The 13,161-nt window shown below is 31.1% G+C and overlaps 1 protein-coding gene across 1 annotated transcript in view; it reads left to right on the forward strand.

Moving 5' to 3' along the window:
- Positions 1-396: 396 nt before the first annotated feature.
- The window catches only part of Wnt6 (Wnt oncogene analog 6), a 77,653-nt gene continuing 64,888 nt past the window's right edge, over positions 397-13,161 (forward strand). The window contains exons 1-2 of the mRNA XM_088239120.1: positions 397-603; positions 2,264-2,403. Coding sequence (XP_088095246.1) covers positions 2,342-2,403 — 62 coding nt within the window. The 5' untranslated portion in view covers positions 397-603; positions 2,264-2,341. The remainder of the gene's footprint in view (positions 604-2,263; positions 2,404-13,161) is intronic.

A 13,161-nucleotide genomic window follows, 5' to 3' on the forward strand; every position in this document is an offset into this window, starting at 1 on the left:
TGGCCTGTTGTGGTGCAAAAAAAGAAAAATAAATTACTGTCATTCTTTTATTGAACTTTTTTATGCGTATTACCAAAAATTTATATACCTGTACTCTTGATCAAAATTGACAAATTTCTCAATTCCTGTGTAATATCAACAAATCTAGCTAATTGGTAAGTAAACAATGTGTTGGTAGGTATTTTTCATACGATGTCACTGTTTCGTAAAATCATGAAATTGGATTATTTCGCTGTTTATGTATCCATTACCAGGCAGCCATATCTTGCAGGAGATGTCTAAATTTCTTCGAGTGTGGGGAAAATCCAAATTTCGTATATTTGCGAGAAGAAAATGCCGCGATATACCTGTGGGCGGGCGGCGGGGGGCGCGCTCGACTGGCGGCCGCGGCCCGATCAGTCCGTGCCCGCTCGCACGCCGCGCCGCCCGCCGCACCTGCGCTCCGAGTGCCGATTGATAATTGATAACACGACCGCGAGATAAGAGACATTACCTTCTCGTTTGTTATGTGACCCTGGTAACGGGGTGGTGCGCGCAAGACCCGCCGGTGACCGCGTCCGACTCGCCAGCGGGCACGTGGACCGAGTATCTATTGGTCAGAAGGTATGTACTTACTTACCTGTCATTAAGTTTCCCAGACTGCTTTCGCTTTCGATGACCGATATATTTCTAAGGAACATACATCTCCTAGTACGATACTATAATACTTTGCAAATTATTATGATAATCACAAGTTAAGCTAGTTTTATGAATATCCAAACAAAATAAAGGAGTATGTTATTCGTTTAATAATAGAGCCTGAATTTAAATTAATATTTTTGATTACAAATATTTGATTAAACTGGTACCGCTCCTTAAAGTATTATTAAGCGTTTATAAACTTCTTATTTCGTAAATTAAGCAATAATTTTTAATTGAATTAATGTTCAAATGATGTGTTTTTATCAAGCAAAGTTTTATTTTTTAATGCTTGAAGTACTGAATCGAAATTGACGCGTCGTATCTTTACAAGTACAGCTAGGTGCAATATACCTTGTTTTTCTTCTCAAATACTGGTAGTCATGCAATAAATCAGTCTCATTCTGTCAAGTAAACAATGACACAGATCTTCATCTTCCACATACCACTTCTTGTCGTATGAGAGTTACCTGTGTTATCTAATCATCTCATTCCTATCTGTTCTAGTATGAAACTTCCCGTAGCGAGCTTATTCGACCTAAATGTGCTACTTGTGTTGAGGTTTTTTAATGCTTTCACTATCGTTACGTTTTCTAGTTTAACAAAACGAGACACAGTTTTATTAAACAGTCCTTTTAAGTAGTATATTACAAATTCATATTATACTACGTCTAAACAACACTTGGTTGAACAAATACAGTGCAAATTACTCGTACCTATGTATGAAAAAGACCAGAATTTTATTTGGATAAACTTCTTTGTAAATAAGATAAATCTTTTATATGCCAAAAAGAGTTATTTTCTTTGTTATATTTTTTAATAAACTATATTATTTTTGAGTGAACCTTTTATGATCGTGTAAGTTGCCAAATAAGTATTTAATTATAAAAAAGTAAAAGATAAACTATCAAAAATAAACAAGAACAATAGGATTCTGTTTTTATTAAATGCTTTAATTGATTTATTTTAGAAATAGGTTTCAGAAATCAAAACAATACTTACAAATGAATCTATTCGACCATTTTGATCACAAGTCATTAAGAAATAGGTTTAAAAAAATAAATGATGATAATCGGTTTGCAGTCCCGTGGCTAGTGTTGCGGACTCTGGGATCGAATGTCCGAGGTTCGAGCCTCACTTTATCCCAAAATGATTTCTATTTTCTAATAGTGAGTTTACAATTTGTTTAAAATGGCCAGCAAAATTGAAATATTTGGGTAAATTAAAAGAATGCTAATATTGTTTTCTTTAAGAAAAAGTATATCGAAGCTGGTATATATTTCGAATTTCTCCTCTAAAATGTTTTTAACGTAATAAATAATAAAATTCATAAAATTTGCATTGTATTCTTCTTACCCATGACTAAATCATAGCTGAAAATATCTAAAATTATACAAAACCGTTAAACTGTGTAGAATTTAATTTCAAATAAGTAAACTTAATCAGCGATTGATGATAATACATGTTCAGGTTGTTTTTAATTCACACAATAATCAAATAATATTTAAAGACAATGAATGCATTTATTCTAAAAACAAAAAAAGCCTTTTGGCAAACTTGTATTAACTGTATTCTGTTGTTTTAGCTGTTTCTTCGTCGGGCCCATGGGGTATATCTCTCGCTAGCTGGTGGTGGCGCAGTGAGGGGCGGTGCGGGGTGGAGGATGAGGACTGCTCTGGTGGCCGCTTGCCTGCTCCTTCTGGCTCCCATCACCGGATCGTACCAGTGAGTTCAACTTCTCGGCTGCCCCGAGTTTCAATGGCAAATAATTATGTTCTAAAATATAATAAGTATTTTTCGCAATCATACAAATCAGTTCAGAAATAGTTTTTTAATTGTAATTAAACGAACAGTTTAAATAAAATAAAAAGTTTTCTGATTCTATTTCCGAAATATATTTTTTTATAAAACTCAGGCATTATATGTAAATAGGTGTTTTTGAGTTAGTAGCACAAATAATCATGTTTTTAATAAAATATTTTTTTATTATTTTATTTTATTTTATTTTATTTTATTTTATTTTTTTATTATTTTTATTAGTTAATTTTTCCATACATATTTATAAAGAAATATAATTTCAAAAATACTTTTTAGAAAAATATATATTAAAATTAAGCTATAACATGAATTGGAAAAAATGCATACAATGACTAATAAAACAACTTTGTTTTTAACCACATTTTTTTTTTCCACCGACCGGTTTCAAAGTAAACAAGCTTCTTCGTCAAGGTTTACGTAACTAATAAATTAATTCCTATTTTATTTTTATCATGTTAACTAAATACTACACGTGGACCCAATAAATCAAGTCTTTTTTCCTTACAGGGGTGGTAATTTGATATCAATATTTTCGAAGATTTGAAAAACCAAAAAAAATATTTTGTTTTAGTCATTCATTATTTTTTTCTTATTATGAATCGCTTTTTTAATTTCTAAGATTTCATTTTATAAAAAATATCATACCAATACTGCTTAATATCGCTCTCTATAATTCAGTATTTCTAAGATACCTTGGGCAAGATTGGAACCAACTGTAGAGAAAGTGTAGAAACGATTTGAGATTTCCACTTGATTTATAACATTTAGTCATTTTCCATCAACACTGATTCCTTATATAAAACTTTTCGTTGTAGATTTACACGAAATTTATTTTATAACATTTCAAATCTGCATCGAGTTCTGGTCCCATGGCTAGGTCTTGGACTCACGTATCAAAGGTCCTTGGATCGAATCTCACTCTACCCTAACTTGATTCCCAATTTCCTACTAGTGAGTTATTTACAGCTCGTCAAAAAACCCTCAAAACGAAATATTGCGGTAAATTATAAGAGCACAAATATTTTTTTAAGAAAAAATTCTTTTTTTTACTCTTTCCAGCTTCATTGATTTTCTCTCAATAATGGTGTTCTTTGTTTTTTAAAATAATGTTTGTTAAATGTTTGTCCACATCTTCTTCTTTTTATTTATAGTCTTGGGGATTTTGGATAGTACACTGGTATGGAAATTAATTTAACTAACCCCTTTAATGAGTAATACTTTAATAGCAAAAATAAAACAGTGAAATTGAGAACTCATAGTTGAATACAAATTTTCGTGTACTTTTTTAAAATAAAAGAATTTATTTACTAATTTAATTACTAATTTTTCGTGTCTGACTAGACGCATTCGTGTCATTATTTATTGTATAATTTAAATTGTTTATTGTGTTATTGCATTCGATTTGGATAAAATTTAAATAAAAAACAAGTTTTGTGCAAAAAAATATTCGGTATAAATTACCCACCAAATTAAAAATTCAGCTCGCATCTCTTTCAAAAACAAACACTCGAGCGTGACAGTAGGGACAGTAGTCGTATGTTGGAGGTGAGTGAGAGTTGCAATACACCGTTTTCTAACTGCTAACTACCATTACGCAGCTGACATTGTAATTGTCATGTTTCGTTTAGGCTGACAATTATCACAGCCGCTGTTGATTGTAACGTTGTCACACGCACGGAGAAGAGCTTTTAGGGTATTTTGACAGCCATTGTTAGATTGAGGTGTTTACCACTTAGAAAAGAATAAATTCACATCGCGTGCGGTCCAAAGATAGACTTTTCAGTAGCTACTACATGTTTTACCGTGGTGAAATAATGATTTCTTCATTTTGAATTTCAAGTACAAAAATATACGCAGTTTGATGGACTCATTGCGAAAAGGAATATCTTCCAGGCGACCGCAAAGCAGACTGCTGAAAAATTGGTCGAAAATTATGTTTTTTAAAAAAAAAAAATTTCAACTGAGAGGGAAAATATTGATGAGAAGGAAATATTAAAGTCTATGGCTTATTGACCTGTCATTGTCTGGTTTAAGTGACCACTTTACTCACTGTGTAACATTCACCATTTTGCCCATGTTTTAACATCCACATTTCCTAAACTCTTTTATCTGTTGACTTTTGTGAAGTAAAGGAGCTGAAACCTTTATTTTGTGGGTGAGATTCATCCGGCTGAACCAAATCACCTACTAGGCAACGCCTGAGGTCATAAGCCCTGTAAATGCCTAGACTTCCATATTCCCTTCTCAACATTGTTTTTCCCCTCCGTTGAAATAAATTTAAATATGAATAACTCCCTAGGGAAGAAATCCAGCCAGTCTGCAAGCATTTGGACATGCTCAAACATTGTTGAATATGTATAGTTTACAATAAGAGTTGTTTTTTGGTAGGCAGATTTTTTTATTTAAGGACGCATTAAAAATACAATAACTGACATAGGTGGGTCCATAATTTATTTTTATTTGAGATTTTTACAGCTATTTACATAAAAAATAAGTGGACAAATATAAACAATATTAAAGCCAATTAAAAAATCCACTGTTAATCTAATAGTACATAAGAAAAGAGTTAATAAAATTGAATCTTTGCGACGTTTCTATTCATGTATGTGTATATGAATGTGTGTGAATGAATGTGTGAGGGTGTGCATGTGTCGGTGCGTAAATAAAAGAGTTATTCAAATCGTGAATAGGAGAGAACTAGAGAAGAAGTTTGACTATAACGAAAATAAGAGAAAAAAGTTTTTACTTTCTTTCGAAACATTTAAAAATATTTTTCTTAAGTAATGTTATGTTTTGATTGAATTTTTAAAAAGTATAGTAAGTGTCAAAACCTTATTCCGAATAAAGCATTTTAAATTAAAATTATTTGGTATTTAATAATGAAATGGAACATTTAATTTAATTGTCGATCTGATATTTTTCCTAAAAACTTACGATAAGTGATACATTTAGGTAATTCACATAATAAAATTAAGCATTATAATTATGATTAATGAGATTTTTGTCGCTGTAACTTTCGGGGTTCAACGCGGTGCCCTGTTCTATAGATATGTACATCTCTCGTCAGTCAATAACAAAATAAAAAATACGCAAAATTTAAAAGTAGATTATGTTGGTATGATGAGCTATCTAGGCCTCAGCTTTTGGGACTTAGTGAAGGGGTCAGTGTGGCTCTAGACTTCAAAGTTTAGACACCTCTGCTCTAAGGAACCAAATCAGTTATGATAGAAAATACTACCGTATTGAAACATAAGATATTTATTAAGGTATTAATTCTGAAATCAAAAGAAACAGTGAATCAGTTTATTTAAATATAAAAAAAAAAAAATTATGGTATATTTTAAATGCACGATGCAATGAACATGGTATTTGCTGGTAAAAATATGTCGATCGAAGCTAGACTGGCTGTAAACAACGGAGTCTTAACACCAACATTTACGTATAGAAGTGGACCAAACTGACAAAATAAGGATAAAATCAGAGTAAAGGCTGTTGAAATGCAATCTATACGTGTAAGTAGAAAACCAATGTATCACAGGGTTAAGAATTATGAAATCAGACGAGAGTGCAAAATCTGAGACAAGTATAACTGATAGGACTTAGATAGTTTGGTCTTGTAAAACGAATGGATGACAAAATAATGATCAAATAGGTATATATGACGAGATTAGAGAGTAACGTATGACGCCTAAAAAAGTCGTGGTATGATCAGATAAACCAAAATCTCAAGTCTGGTCATGTCAAAAGCCGACACAATCGAATAGTACGTCCGTATAATTGTGAAAGAAGCTAGAAATGTATGTCAGAATATACGTTTATAGTGGTCCATATTCTGTCTACCCCTTCGAGGAAATGGCGTGATGATAGCAGCAGTAATAAAATTAATGATGATCAATTCAATTCAATATGAACTTTAAGAAATCAAAAAAAAATAATAACCCTCCATTTTCTCGAAAGGATTCGTTATTTGATGGTGAGGTTGTTTTGGTTTTGACTACATTACTTCAATGTATAGTTTTTTTAAATAATGTTTTTAAAAAAGTATTTCACTCCGATGAAAATACATCAGAATGCGATTTTTAAAGGTTATGCGGATTGCCTAAAATTAGGCGAAATTTAACATGAACATTAAAATAAATAATAATAATAATAATAATGATAACCGCGAAACGTTTTTACCGAAAAACATAAAATTCCAAGAGATCTTTTAATTTTGATGTACTCGTAACAATTATTTTCCGTTCTAGGGCCTATACTTTGAATATGACTACATATATGTAGACATGCACCTATTAAATTTTATAAAAAATATATATTTCCCTTACATAAAGAAAAAAATATTGAGAATGCACATTATCAATCACCATGGTAGGTCACCAATTAAATCAGCCAATGACAGGTCATACATAAGTTTCCTCATTCTATTTTCAATAAGCTTCTCTATCATCGTTGAAATGTCTAATACATACTTTTTTAGCCATTAAGTTATTCTTAGAAGCAGGAGCACATAATGCGCCACAGGTTGCAGTTACGGTAAACATCCTATCACATACTACTTACTGTATCAGCGCGGTAGGTCAAACGGTGTGGGCTCTCTGTGTGAACTCCTCGTACTTCCTCTTTTCCTCTGCCCGGGTAAGTCGATGTGGGTTACATACATTAACACGACATCGGTAATTAAATTAGAGGCGTTTAGGAACCTATCACCGATTTTATTGTGCTTCTAACACAAATGTAAACCTTCGCTGGGCGCTAATTAATACTTGGGCATCTTCCCAAATTTGATGTTATTTTTTTATAAGGTTTCTTTTTCCATTCTGTAAATTGTGTTCCGGATAAATCAAAACATCTTCGTAAGGCTGTTTGCCGATCAAGTGATGTTTTCAAACGTTCTTATGGCGGCCTCGTGGTGTAGTGGTCAAGATGCTTGACTCACGCACGGGAGGTTCCAATGTGTGATTCCCGGTGAAAACACAAAAATTAAATGTGATTCTCAAGCTTGGGTGCTCTACGCTGTAATTTATTTTTATTTAGTCTTAAAAAAGTACAAGCATAATATTTTAATGTCCTAATGTTAACTTATATCTAATTCACCAATTAGAAACTGGGTCTACTGGCCTGTTGTGGTGCCAAAAAATTATATATGTATTAGTACTATCTAGTTGTTTACAATTTATTTAAATATTTTATTTATATGTTTAAACGTTAAGAGTAAAACAATGACAAAAATACTAATATTTTCATAAAGCACCAAAAGATAAGTTAATTTAATATTTTTATACTAAAAAAAATACCTGTATTGTAAACATAAAAATTATGTTTAAAACCTGTTTTATAAGATTTTTTTCTTATTACACAACTTAATTCCTTCACCTACAACAAAGTAGTACATGAATAAATATATTATTGAAATTGAGGTATTCATTTTCTAATATTTCGTATTAACAATAAGTCTTATGCCACAAAAATATCGTAATAACGTCCACTAATAGATCAGTCTTTCACTAATTTTTTTCAAACATAAAATTTAAAGGGTTAATCGTAATACCACGGATCAATCGGAAAAATACTTAAGCAAATATGTATTTCTTCTTTTCTTCAAACTACTGTAGCCAAGAATTCCTATTATGAAGTCTGACGGGTACAACCACTGATAGTATCCGTACTTCCTTAAGTAAAGATACCGATCAACCCATTGCCCTATGCACCACTGGGTGCAGAAAGGGGAATGATCATAATTGAGATAGTATTAAAGCTTCTGTTTTAACACTAACGCTGAAAGTTTGCCCACAAAGAAGGGTAAATGATGACAGATTCATTACGTTTAAATATTGCAATGTCTATGTTAAACGTTCAAGCGTCGATTATTATGACAGAGCGTCATTAAATAAATTAAGTGTTGTATGTTTCGTACTAAGCGAGGTTCAATTTAGCAAACTTCATCTCTTCCTTCATTTAGTAGGTTCAGTCTAGATAGAGTATTACGTGGGTATACAAGGAAAACCGGTTAACTACGTTTTTGGCATATTTGAGTTATGAATACCATTAACTTAAATTTTTATCCTCTATCTACAGGTATAATCAATTAAATGATATTTCCGCCATTAACTGAGTTTCAGACGATTGAAGAGCGAGTAAAAGCATTTCTTCTCAAATTTTTACAAATAAAATCAGTTAAATGATTTTATGTAATTATTTTTCAATTGAAGTTTTTGTTTTTAATAATGAATATACAAGAAAAAGTGTCTTTTTCTCGTTTTCGTTGCTAAAACAATATCACATCCAAAGTTTTTATTACAAGTAAAAACAACTACTATGTTAGTTTAGCTAGTTTTCACTGAAGTAAAAATATCTGCCTTAATGAAATCTTACAGTGAAAAACTGTGTTAAAAAAGACTTCTTAAAGTTATGCAAAACAGGAGACATTTCCGAAGAATTCCATCATCGGTAAAATAGTATTTCCACTTCCACTAATGTGTTAGATGCTTTATCTGAAGATGAAGATAGTGTTGAATTTGATACAACTCAAATTCAGTTAGAAAATTTCGCCGGCTAACTCATCCAGCGCAAATTTCTTTACAAGGAAAATCAGCTAAATGCGGATTTTATTTTTCTCATTTTACTTAATTTCTTTTTCTCAAAATTTAGTTGCTTTTTATTTCATATAAATTCTGTTATGTATAAAAATATGGTACATGAATAATAAACAATAAATTTTTAAAAAAAAAACCAAACTTGATTTTTAATGAACAACCAAACTTTAAAATTCAATTTACGCAAAACTGGCTTTTTGCAGTTAGCCGGTTTTCCTTGTATACCCACAAATTTAATAATAATTAATCTCTGGCGATGTTGTGACTGGGAGATAGGCATTATGTGATGTTAGTGTGGGAAGATTACCTCGTCAAAAGCAATTACAGGACATAGTTTACGTACGAAGACTTGTTATTTTCCTACAATCAAAAGTAATATGGTGCAAAAAGCATTGGCGATTCTAGACTGTGGTGCAGAAGGCATGTAAAATTCTAGACCTCGGTGCAAAAAACACTAAAAGACATGGCATGTACCTATAACGCAGTGATAAAGTCAGTTTTAATTCAGATTGATTTATTTTTTATGATTAATATTCATACTCTGTTGCAAAACATTTAAATAAATCTATTTTATTATACTAATAAAAATACGTACTAAGTTTTATTCTACTTTTATTTATAATTTTTACCGGTGACCGGGTTTTGTCGTGACCAACATCGTCAGACTAGTGGGAGACTAAACAAATTTCCATGTTATATACAAATGCAAGCAGGGGTTGTAAATCGTGATTTCATATAATTATGGGAAAAAAAGAGTTTAAATTAAAATTATTTCAGTGTAAAGTAATAACAATTGTATGAATTTAAGTTTTGTTTGAATGAATATACTAAAAACTTATTTCATAGTCCCTGAAAACAATTTTTTATCGAGATACGCTGCGATCGGTGTACCAATGCAGTGCCCTTTGCACCTTTGGGTGGGGAAAGGGATGATGATGATGTTTCTGTAATCAATAAATATTTTTTTAAATCGTAGGGATATAATGTTGATATATTGATGTAATTGTATTATTTGTGTAATTTTGTAAAAAAAATTTAACCGGTTTTTCAAAAATCAGTCAATAAATATAACAAAAATATATCAAATATGCAAATAATCATGTGACTTTTGTACCATAGCGAAACGGGTGCATTTGGGTCATTTAGAATATACGTTCATTTCAGAAAATAATAATAATAATAATCATAGTTTATTAAAAAAATAACAATGACCTTATCTACTGCATACACATTTAGCTAACAGATTTCTCTGGATCATGTCTAGTCTGCCTAACTAGGTACAACCTGTTTTAAGGCAGACTTTTTTATGCAAAAATGACCAATAACATTACTACCTACTAGTCAATTTACTACACAGTTATAAAAGTTTATTTATACCATTTATTATTTAAGAATGTATTTTAAGTAAATTTTCCAATTTTTCTCGACCTAAACCCAGTAACCATTTTTGTACATTTTTTAAAAATTAAATCCGGGTAATGGTTTTACAATGTTCGGTTGACATATTAAATATTTTACAACCAAGAAACCTGGATTTTTTTGCCCGAATTCAGATTTTGTGATAGACCCCATGACCCATCCTCTAGTTTGACTTTTGGTGGTGTGGGAGTGTTCCTTTTGGGATTTGGTAGATTAATTTGCTTCTACAAACATTATTATTCTAAAAATATATAATTGCCTTATATCTAAGATCACAAATTACTCATATAACTTGATATGTCTAAATTTGTAATTATTAGTTCAAAAAGCTGGTTACTGCAATATTAACTTCGAAATGATCAACTATATTAAAAAGCTCTCTCCTCTACCCTTTCATTCCTTCCTTATCCCCAACCTTCTTACAGGGCTCTCTTCTTTTCTTTTCTCATGCCTGTAATCTTTTATATTTTCTCTTTATTTTGTAACATGTTCTATAATTATATTAGTAAAAAAAATCCTCGATGTAATATATTCAATTTTGTATATTTTAATATTTATATTACATCTGTAGTTTTTCCTAATAAAAATATTTACAAAAAACAAATAAACAATATTTTGAGTTTGTCCAAATTTTTGTAGACAAGGACTGGATTCAACTCCCTGGGGAGCTGTTTATATTAACATATTACAACAGAGATGAAGAACATTTAAGAGAAGGTAATATAGAAGTCTAGGCATCTAGAGGGCTTATGACCTGTCAATGGCTGGTTTAAGTGGCCACTTTACACATTGTGTAACATTCACCATTCTGCCTATATTTGAACATCTATATTCCTTCAATTCTTTCATCTGTTGATGTTTGTGAGGTTAAAGAGCTGAAACCTTTATTAATGCGAGTGAGATTCATCTAATTGAATTATTTCACTTGCATACTAGGCAACGCCTGAAAATGTTATTTTTTCAATTTCTATACTTCTTCATGGACCAGGTAATTTATCAACAATATTTTGAGTTTGTCCAAATTTTTGTAGACAAGGACTGGATTTAACTCCCTGGGGAGCTGTTTATATTAACATATTACAACAGAGATGAAGAACATTTAAGAGAAGGTAACATAGAAGTCTAGGCATCTACAGGGCTTATGACCTGTCAATGGCTGGTTCAAGTGGCCACTTTACACACTGTGTAACATTTACCATTCTGCCTATATTTGAACATCTATATTCCTTCAATTCTTTCATCTGTTGATGTTTGTGAAGTTAAAGAGCTGAAACCTTTATTTATGCGAGTGAGATTCATCTAATTGAATTATTTCACCTGCATACTAGGCAACGCCTGAAAATGTTATATTTTCAATTTCTATACTTCTTCATGGACCAGGTAATTTATCATCAAGCTACCTAAAGAGAAAGACTGACCATTTGCCCTCGTAAAACAAACGGCCATCAGTGGCCTATAAAAATAGTACTAACAAGCCAGTGGATATTGTGACTAACAATTTACAAGTGTTTGAATCTGCGATAATATTTATTAATTAAGGGTCACTGAGGGGTGATCCGAAATTTTCGCTTTTTTAAAAATAAAATTTGAATTCCGTTAAAAATTTCAACGATTATCAGTTCATTGTTTATTTCCTCGTTCTAATTTTGCAAAGCGCTCTCTTAATACCCATCCACAACTATTTTTTCTTCTCTAACTTATATAATGTCCATGCGGCTCGACTGTGGAATCATCTCCCACCTACTGTTAAGTAAATAACATCATTTATCGATACTATTCCTGGCCGATTACCTTTTGTTCCCACCCTTCCTTTGACCCATCCTTATGGTACCTACCTTACATCAAGATAAAAGCAATTCAAAATTAGAAGATTCGGATTTAGAACAAAAACCAAACAACACTTTTGACTTTACATAAAATCGGATAAAAAAGTGGTTGGAATCGTCGGGCGTCGTGGAAAACCTTGTTACATTTTATAGTTCATTTTGTCATCCAGTGCCAGAAATTGAAGAACATTCAGATCATATTAAAGGTAGTTTCATGTTCCTATCCTTTCTCAAATATTTCCAAATCACAAAACTCAATGAAATTCGTTTTTCATTTACAGTCCACCTTTTCGTTAACACCCACTATTAAAAATGTTTCTACAATATCTCTGATTAAATCACGTCTGAAGAAACATCTTCTTTTTTTTCATTAATCTCTCTTCCTTTCCTGTTTCCTCATTTTTCCAATTAAGTAATGGTATTTAATTAAGACAATTTATTCACAAATACATTTATTTTTATTTTTATCTATATTTTGCTTTTTTAATTTTTATTTATTTATTTATTTATTTTTATTATTAATAAAACATATAATTCAAAAAGTACATATTACACTCCCAGGAGTTATTACAGAAAGTCATTTGGGCCTATACATAAAAAAAAACATTTTTGTGACAATACATACATACATAGTTAATAATTTTTATATTTTATTTTCATAATTTTATTTTTATTTTCTATTGAATATGTTTGTAACTTGAATTATAAAAATTAAACTTTTGAATTATTGATTAGTTGGAAGAAACTGCCAATTACAACTTACAATCAACATTATATTCAAAAAGTTAAATAGACATAAAAAAATTGTGTCAAGAAAAAACTGTTTT

This window comes from Micrasema longulum, unplaced genomic scaffold (assembly GCF_059751315.1).
Source record: "Micrasema longulum isolate JH-2025_06_02 unplaced genomic scaffold, ASM5975131v1 h1tg000113l, whole genome shotgun sequence".
Taxonomy (NCBI): Eukaryota; Metazoa; Arthropoda; class Insecta; order Trichoptera; family Brachycentridae; genus Micrasema; species Micrasema longulum.